General features: G+C 45.4%; 1 protein-coding gene across 1 annotated transcript; it reads left to right on the forward strand.

The window, feature by feature from the left end:
* Window positions 1-136: 136 nt before the first annotated feature.
* Window positions 137-2,563, forward strand: LOC148217333 (TOG array regulator of axonemal microtubules protein 2-like). The gene is made up of 2 exons (XM_088158730.1): window positions 137-209; window positions 2,328-2,563. The coding sequence occupies exons 1-2, from the start codon at window positions 137-139 to the stop codon at window positions 2,561-2,563; spliced, it is 309 nt and encodes a 102-aa protein (XP_088014856.1).
* Window positions 2,564-9,452: the final 6,889 nt, after the last annotated feature.

The following is a 9,452-nucleotide window of genomic DNA, read 5'->3' on the forward strand; positions in this document are numbered from 1 at the left end:
TTAAACATCAACAGAAATTTACTTGATTTTATAAGCTGAGGCTGCCCTTGCCCTTTCCCTCCCCACTCTCTTTTCTCCTATGACCTCAGACGAGTGAGCAGAAATGTGTGTTTCTCTTGTAGATAAATTATCACTGATGAAAGAGTTTAGCAACCAGTGGAGTCAACTGAGTGGCCAAGCTCTGCTGGAGGTCACAGTGCATATCACAGGTATGGCCTCCCCTTGTAAGTCAAGAGGTCTTCCCAGGGAATATTTACAGGGAATTCCTGTGAATAGAGAGTAGAGTAGCTGCTCCAACTGGGGAGGTTTTCCCTGGCTGCTGCAGAGGTGTGCAGCACCTGAGATGGGGGCGGCACTCGGCCTGGGGTCTGAGCTCTCCCTGGGGCATCTCAGAAGCCACGTGCAGGAAAGGGAAGGGCTAAAAATACCCGAACTGGCTCCTCTCTTGGAAGCTCAGGGACATCTGTGATTCTTTAGGGAAAATGGTGGCAAGTGCTGTTGCAGGGGATCCGTTTCTTTTGTCCTCATGGGATTGTCGTTTTGCTCTTGGAAAGTTTTGAGGCTGAACCGTGCAGTGCCTGGGGTCACAGCTTAGGTCAAAACTCAACACACATATTAGAGGCATGGATTTGGTGCAAGGCAGCCTTTGGGGGCAGAGGGGCAGAAGCAGAGTGCTGAGGCTCCCTGCCTGTGCTGTCCAAGTGGCACTGGACTGAGCATTTCATGTCTTCCTGTTTCAGTGCTGTCCAAAATGCTACAATTGCAGCTGATAATTGATCCCTCAGAGGAGCTTGCTATGTCAGCAGTAGGCAAGGAATGGAAAAATGATAATCTTAATATATAGTAGAGAAGAAGATTTATAGCCTTGCTTGAACTGAGGCTAAATCCACTAAGTGAGGCAGCATCTTGAAATGCAAGGTTTGATACACTTTGTGTCTTCATTTGGAATCTCAGAAGGGCAATGTTCAGTGAATAGGAATGTCAAAGGCCCTTTAAAGGGCATCTGTACAAAGGGAATCTCCATCAGGATGGAATTTATTTTTGGAGTTATTTTGATCTCCTTTTCAAAGAAAGGAATGAAACATAAATTAGGACTGCTTTACAAAGAGCAGATGTTCTCTCTGAGATTTAGTCGGAAGAGACAGTGGTTTATCAAGTCCTATATTGACTGATGTCTTTAAATACTTTTAAAATCAAATTAACTCCCATTTTGAAATGGGTACCATAACCCTTTTTCTACTTAGCAGAATTGGGTTTGGTTGCTTTCAGGAGCTGTTTAAATGTTGATGACTGCTGGGGGATTAACAGCATAGAAAAAATGAAGTCTCTTCCACTACAGAATAAGAAGTGGCTGCTATAAAAGTTTTGGCCTGTGCATAAAATAAGAATTTACTGCCGAGCATTTCAGGATTTGATCTCTCAGCCAAATCTGCCATGCAAGGAGCCTATTGGTAGGAAATTTTAGTGTGTGTTTGATATAGTTCAGGAAGTGAGCAGGGAACAGGATTCAGAGAGAATATGAAAAAACCCTCGTGATTTGGTTAAAATTCAGTCCCCTGTGTATTATTTTTTCTCTCTATTCTGCTGTTTCAGTAGACATTGCAAGAAAATATGCCATCAACATTGGAAGGGGAAAGGCTATTAAAATGTGGAGATGCACAAATGCCACGACAATGGGGTCTGGGTAGTTATCTAAGACAACCTGACGTTTGAACAGGTATTTGTTGGAAGCCACAAAAGCATTCTGCCAAAGACACCAGCTGGTCACTAATGTTTCTAATCCATCTGTCAAGCAGCACCCATCTCTGGTGGGCTGGAGTTTGGAAGTGTAGTCCTATACTATCCTTTGCTGTGTGTCACTGAGCAAAGGGAAGAGCCAGATTAGACTTTGGCACTTGATATCAAGAGTCACAAAAATGGTATCATCCTTTATATTAGAAATCTCTCAATTGCCTCTCTACAGTGCACTTCCAAATCTTCAGTGTGGGTTTAAAGAACTTCCTAATGGAAATAACAGGCAAGTTGACATTTCAGTCATTAATCTGCTCACTGCATCAGTCTTTTGATGCAGAAGCAGATAATGAAGTAATCTAGTAAAGGTAGAAATTCTCAAAAATATATAAGGTTCTGTTTGGAGAAATTAGTCCTGAGAGGTTGGTGGTTCTGTTTTAGGGAGGCTCAGCTGCTTTGGCTGTTTCTGGATCATGGGGCTTTGAGTTCTATTGCACTGATCTTAGCCAGAGGGGTTTCCAAGAAGCAAAACCAGAGGTAGATCCTGGTTTGCCTTGAGCTTGGTGGTTAAGGAGCTTGTGTCTCTGTCCTGGCAGTGCTTGTGGAAGGCGTTTATGGCAGGAGCCCTGAAGTCGTCCAGCGCTACGCCCTGCCCGTGCTCTGGTCCTTGCTGGAGAACAAGGCGCTGCCTGTCCGAAGCGCCAATGTCCGCACTGTGGTCACCAGGCTTGCCTCTGCCCTCCACGAGGTGATGGGCACCCAGCTGCAGAAGCATGCTGCCAGCCAGCCTCCACATGTGCGGAAAAACCTCTCCAGCATTTTGGGCTGGTGAAGGATGGATGTTCTCCAGAAAGTTGACCAAGTGCTGAGATGGACACCTCCGGATTTGACATTTTAGCTGTGCCAAAAACGACGAAATACTAAAGAAGGTTGTGCATCTGCCCCTGCTTTCTCCACTGCCCTTCATAGTCATGGCATGCTCAGGGGGCTGAAACAACTGCAGACTGAGGACAAGGGGAAGGCTGAGCAAGGCTCAGCCTCACACAGAGGTAAGGTGGGAGCTGGGCCGCTCTCTGGCAGGAGGAAGGGTCTTGTGCCAGCCTGGAGAGCCTGTGCACATTGCCAGGGAACAGTTCTGTCCTGCAGCTGTCCCCTGCCCTGAGCTCTGCTGCTCCCAGTGCCCTATGGAGCTGTAGGGCTGCTGAGCTGTGGGGCAGGGAGAGGAGCAGGAGGCTGCATGTGCAGCTGATCCATTGCTGGCAACCACAGGGCTCTGGGTTCCCTGCTGTCCCAGGGCATCCCAGAGGCCAGGGTGTTCCCGTGGGAGCTTTGTGCAAGTGGGTCAGGGTGTGCCCCTGTTCTGCCTCAAGTGACTGCTGGCAGGAGCATGTTTCCCTGTGCAGCTATGTAGAAGTTTCCGGGAAATATGTCCCAATAAATATGGAGCTGTAGAGTCTTTAGTTTTACTTTGTGGCCCGTGTTAATACTTTGTGTCTCCACTTTGCAGATCTTGCCTGCTACAGTGTTACCAGGACATTTTCTCTGGACGTTCCTATGTGCTTTAATCCACGAAGTCCTTGCCTCCACTCCAGAAGGGCTCTTTCCTCCAAGATCAGGAAGGAGCTGCCACCTGTTTGAGAACTGATTGAAAGAGAGGGTTCATACATTAGCCTTTAGAGTTACAGATGTACATATGTTATGATCGGTAGCTGTAGGTTTGAAGAAAGAGGTTTCGATTGTAGGAATGTGTAAAACAGGGGTCTCTCTCAGAGAGAGATTAGAATGCAGGAATTGAATTAAAACCTTTAGACATTTATGTAAAATATACTCAGCCACTGGTACATGAAATAGAGATGCAAGATTAACTTTTGGGTAAATAAATGAGAATATATTTTACGTGCCGTAAAGAGCAAAAGCCTTAGGATCTAGTGTAAAAAACAAGCTTCTAAAAAAAGCTTTAGTAAGAGCTCAAAAACTGTTCTAGACATAATAAAAATACAGTAAGAGTACTGCTCACATTCTTCAGATAAAACAGATAGGCTCTATGTGCAAGTTATATGTAACCTTGCATATTATAGAACTAGAATTCTAATAGGTTTAGTAGAAATGCTTCAGATTCATGTTTTTAGCTCATTGGGTAATTTGTAAATAAGAATCCATGCACTAGGGAGAGACTCTCTCTCCCCCTCTCTCCTCACCACCATCATCACTGTCCGGAAGAAGATTGGAGCTGCTGCTGCAACTTCTGTCTCTGCTTGAGAGTCTGTGCCAGGCCACAGCTTCTACCTCTGCTCAGGACTCTGTACCAGGCTGCAGCTTCTGCTTCTCATCAGGACTCTACTTCAAAACCTTTTAGCATAGACTTTAACTCATGGGACTCTTGCTCTTTTGAAACTGATGTGCCTTTACAATCAACAACTTTACAGCAACCAAGAACTTCTCTGCTCTTTAGAAGACCTAAACCAATGACAATCTCAACATTTGATTGTATCTTCAATATTTTGATGATATATTTTTAATTGTATATATTTTATTTTGATTAAATGCTTATAGGTGTTATTAATTATAAATAAACGAAATTTTTTCAAAAACAAGCAGAGAATCCACAACCATCACCTGCTAGCCTGGGGGAAATGTGCTGTGTTTATGGGAGTGCAGCTCACTTGGTGTGCCACGTCTCACTGTACCTTTCCTCGCTGGGCCTCTCCTCTTCCTCTTTTGACATGTTTTCTTTGTGGCATTTCGGCTGCCATTTGTGACTTGGCATTACAATGGGGCCACATATTGACATGTTTTGGGGACACTGGATCCAAGAGATTCTGTGTATTCAAAAGTTTTTCACCTGGATGTATTCTGTGCTCACAAAAGACCTGAGCAAAGAAACAAAGAGAAGTGTTCCAAAATCCCAAAGCTTTGCTCCTTTGCAATCTCACCCAGATCTGACTCAGAGGTGTCTTCAATCACCATTTCATAGGTAAGAAGAGGTCGTGGGAAAAGATGCACTGCTTTAGAAAAGACATTTGTATGTACATTTAGCCAGCACAGCAGTTCAACAGTGTTGTTTTTAGCTGTTTTGCAGAAGGGTGAGTGGACTGTGAGGCCAACAAAAAGTGACAAGGTTTCCTCAAATCTATTTATACTCCTGAGTGGCAATCAGCTCAGAGCTATGGGATAATACCCTAGAGCATCCCACACACATTCTGCCTCCAAGAAAAGCTAGGCTTGGCTTCTTAGAGTGAAATAAATAGAAGAGTAATCAAATGGAGGATTAAACTCATCACTTTAGAGTTACTCTTCTGCTTTCCAGTGTCAAGCCTCTACCTCATACTCCCAGGCTTTGTTACAAGTGTTTGATATTGCTTAAAAATTCACAGGCAGCTTTATCAGGAAAAAACAGATTGAATATTAAGCAACAGCTCTACAGAATTTGTTGACAACATTCACTTTAGTACTTGCTAGTCAGTTGAGGCACAAACAAGGGAAAAAAAAGCAACGAACAAATTGGAGTCAATCAAACCAGAAATGAACCGAGAACTGTGTGCATGTGTGTGAGTGTGTGTGGGTGTGTGTGTGTATGTGCTTTTAGGTGCATTAGACAAAGGGACAGAAAGGACAATGATAAAAAGGAATACGGCCTAAAAGCTTAACAGCACTCACTCAAGCTTAACAGTAGTTAAACTGGAGCCTCCAGGAGAGGGGGGATGGGCCCAGGATCCATTGTTGATGGGCGATCCTGCGAGTGCAGCAAACTGGAGAGCTCGCTGGCTCCGAGAGGCCCCACTGCAAGGGAGGTTGCTGCTTGCAGCCGCTGTGGTCTAGGAGAGCTCCAAGGGCTCCTTTTGGAGCACTGTTGATGGGCCACAAGAGAGTGGCCTCAGCCATAAAATGCTTTGTCATGGCCACACTTTGGGGCAGCAGCCTGCCTTTGAAAGCATGAGAGGAAGCATCTTGTTCCATCCAGGCAAGAAAAGCAGTTTCCAAGGTTGTTCATGGGAAAGCCCAGGAGCTCGATAGGCAGCACAAGTTCCTGGGAGCACTCCGTGTTTGTGATCAGCTCCAGAGGAGCTGAGCCCAGGCGCTGTTCAGCAAGGCCGAGGCCTAACAAGCTTTTCTGAGATCACGGTGTGGCCTGACAAGGCCACGGGGGATTCACCACCACTATCTGTAGCATGAAGGTTTGAGGTAGGGTAAAAAGGCCTTGCCGCAGTGGAAGTCAGCCAGTTCCTCATGTGTTGCAGTGTGTTTCTTGTTAATGGTAGGTTTTGTCATTGTCTAATCTTGTGGTTTAGTCCAAAATTATACACTCTCACCCACCTTGTCAATCTATCCTCAACTACCTGTCAATCCTGCTTTGTGCCTGCCTCCTGCTTAGAATTCCTCTTTGGAAATGCCTTAAAACTTGATGTCTAATTAGTCCATGTGGCCCAGGTTTACCCCTACCTCCCTCTCTGGACAATGCCTTTGTAAATCCTACCTTTTATCCCCTCCTCAGAATTTCTCCAATTTGCTAAGAAATTGTACCTTCCCTTTGAGCCTTCCCCATATTTAAGTTGCTGCAGCTTTGCCATTTTTGTCTTTTGCCCCATGGATTGTCCAAAGTAATAAATCCTTTTTGTCCTGTGCAAAAGTCCTCCACCTCCTCCTTGTCTCCTTCAAATGCAATCTGACAGCCAAAAGGCCATGGAGCCATAGCTCGAGCCACATCTAAGGCCTCCTGTTCCCGCAGTGTGACCCACTCTGGGCACGGGACCATAGTGACAAAGTGAGCACAGCTCTGGTCGTTGTGTCACTCAGGCACGTGATGTGGGAGAATCACAATGTGCTACTGATTCCATCTCTCCCCACTTTTCCAAGTTCTTGGTGGCAAGGTCACTTAGCTTAGACACAGAGCTCACAAGAAGTGCTCCTGTAGTTTTCTGCACAATGAATTCAAGTGTGATTACATGTCCCAAATCATGTTCTCTTAAGGTTTAACTGCATGATTTGTGGAATTTCTGGAGCAGCAAAATTGCTTCCTCAAACATTTACTGAGCATGACATGGAGTACAGAGGAAAGATTTAATGTTAAAAGCATTGACCTGGCAAAGCTCTTTTGACAAGTTCTGCCCTGAGCTTTCCTTTGGAAGATCTGAAAGATTGAATGGCACCAGCACAAGCTCCTGCAGGGGCCTCTTGCCAGCAGAGCAGGCCTGTCAGCCGTGGAAAAAATGTTGGCACAAGCAGCAGCTTAGCCAGGGCAGCAAATCAAGAGCTGGCAAGGAGCTGATCTGAAGGCTAAACCTCCTCAGCTCCTACCAAGAGGGTTGGAACAGTTCTTCATTCCAATGAGGTGGAGTGCTGGATACCCCAGCTCTGTGTGAGGACTGGACGCAAGTTTGCTCTCACTGAGTGCTGTGATGGTTTCTGCAGGAGCTGTGGGCTCCTGTGTGTGCCAGACACAATAAGGAGAGAAGGAGCCAAGTGCACTTACACAACTTTGCCTTGAGCATAACCTGGCCTTGACCAAACACACTGAAAGGTTTCCCTTTTGGCCCATTTCTAAAGATGTCAGATCAGCTGTTAGATGACTCAAGTTGGTTTGGTGCCAAGGAATTTCCCTCAGAAATACCAGGTTTGTCTTCCTCTCTGCCTTCCCCTCAGCAGCCTTGGGGATGTTCCTATGTGAAGCCATCTATCTAACACAGTTTGAGACACCTTAAAACAGGACACTATGGAATAAGAATAAGTCTCATTCATCATGTTCCAAAAATTCTTTTCCAGCAATAGGAAATCAAAACTAACAGATGAAAGTAGGAAAAAAACCAACAGATTATTAACAAACAGAATGCCTACAAAGCAAGGAAAAACAAGTCAGTAACTCCTGGATATCAAACAGTCAGACCTCACTGTCCTCCCCACTTGAACAAAGACCCAAAATGCCAGAGGAAAATCCCCCCATGACGTGCGTTACAAGATGTGCCGGGTTCTCTCTCAGGAAAAACAGGAGCTGTCAGGGAGCAGTTCAAGTAGCAGATGAAAGCTCGGTGGCTCGTCCGGTGCCAACTTTCTTCCAATGGCACAGCTCCATGGAACGGTCCCGGCAGGTGAAGCAGCTGGGCTGGAGCCCCTCGGTGTCTTTTCTCCCTGGCACGGCTCAGCTCACAGACTCTTGCGCTGGGAGCGGGGCTGCTCCACTTCTGCCAGCACCATGTGCCTGCTCTTGGACAAACAGTTTTCTGCCAGGAGAGCCCTGCATGCTGTTCCACTCATCTTTCATAAAGGCCATCCAACCAACTCCAAACACTCTGCCTACAGCAGCTTTCCACACAGGGCTGCAGAAATCCAGGACAACTGCAAGTGAGTCTTGGAAGGGTTTTGTCCTGTTCCTGCCAGCAGAATTCTCCATGATCTGATGCAACTTTATTCTGATGGAACATGAGAGCTGAGAGTTATTATTAAAATATTTCATGATGAGTAACACGCCTTGGGAGCATGAGGTACAGGGCTGACATGCGAAAGCATGATCATAGCCTCCAAAGTGACCAGGTAATTGTCCATTTTATTACTCCTTATTTATTTCACACACTAATAAGGGATGCCAAGATTTTCGTGGAGGCAAAACAGGCATGGGATACGCTACGGTGACTTTCAGGGTCAGCAGGGCTGGCAGTGACAAAGCAGGCAATCTGCTTCATTTTGAGCCACTACAGAGCTACAGCCCAATGTGGGTTTAAGTAGCATGGTATTATTAAGAGCTCCTTTCCTGCATGAGATTCAAAAAGATGGTCCCAAATGATCTTCTTGCAAGCATGCATGATCCAATGAACATTTGACTTTGGCAATTACACTCTTCCCTTTTTTCTTTTGACAAAGACACTTGAGGTTTTTCCCCACTCTTCCAATGCTGGCAATCGCTGTTTCCCATTTACTGTTTTTCGCCAGAGAGTGATGCTACAGCTGCTGCTTTGAAACAAAAAGCCCTGACATCTGGATATCTTGAAGGAGCATGAAATGCCTGTTAAGTGTTAATATTGGAAGCTACTCAGATCTTCACGTACCAGGACTCTGAAGCACCAGCAGGAGGACCAGGCATCATTCCCCTTTGTGGATGTTCATGTTTCTAGTGTGCAAGAGCAATGACTTTGAGGAGGGACAAAAATGCCCCTATTCAAACAGTGGGTGTGCAAGGAGATGTGGAGTTGCACTGTCTTTTCTAAGATACTTGGGAAAGATTTAAGAGAATATTGGGACATGGAGAGGGTCCCTAATTTTGTCTCCAGAGGAATCCCTCTGCTGGTGATGGCAATCCTATAAGCTCACAGACTAGTTTTCCCTGACACCTGCCACCCTGCCTGGGCTTTACTAGGCCAGGACTAGACCCATAGCTAAGCAAACACATAAGAGTTTGACAGAGAGTTTTTCCTTCAGAAAACCTAATTAACACTGTCACATTCATCTTCTTCTGTAACATCTGAAGCTGGCAACTGTGAGGACTTGGCTGTCAAAAGGTTACAGTTTGCACTGGGCTCAAAACTGTTTTTCCCAAAGGCAAAGCAAATTGAAATGTTTGAAAGTTTAAAAGATTCAAATGATGATGACAGGAAACTGCAAAATAATTACTGGAAAGGCAGCATTCTCAATGATCATGCAGCCCACCAAAAGCTGGAGCTGAATCCAGAAGTGCTTGTTCCAGCTATTCAGGAATTCATTACCCTGTAAGCACTGATCCATGGTAAGAAATG

The sequence above is a fragment of the Sturnus vulgaris genome, unplaced genomic scaffold, assembly GCF_052056855.1.
Source record: "Sturnus vulgaris isolate bStuVul1 unplaced genomic scaffold, bStuVul1.hap1 Scaffold_868, whole genome shotgun sequence".
Lineage (NCBI taxonomy): Eukaryota > Metazoa > Chordata > Aves > Passeriformes > Sturnidae > Sturnus > Sturnus vulgaris.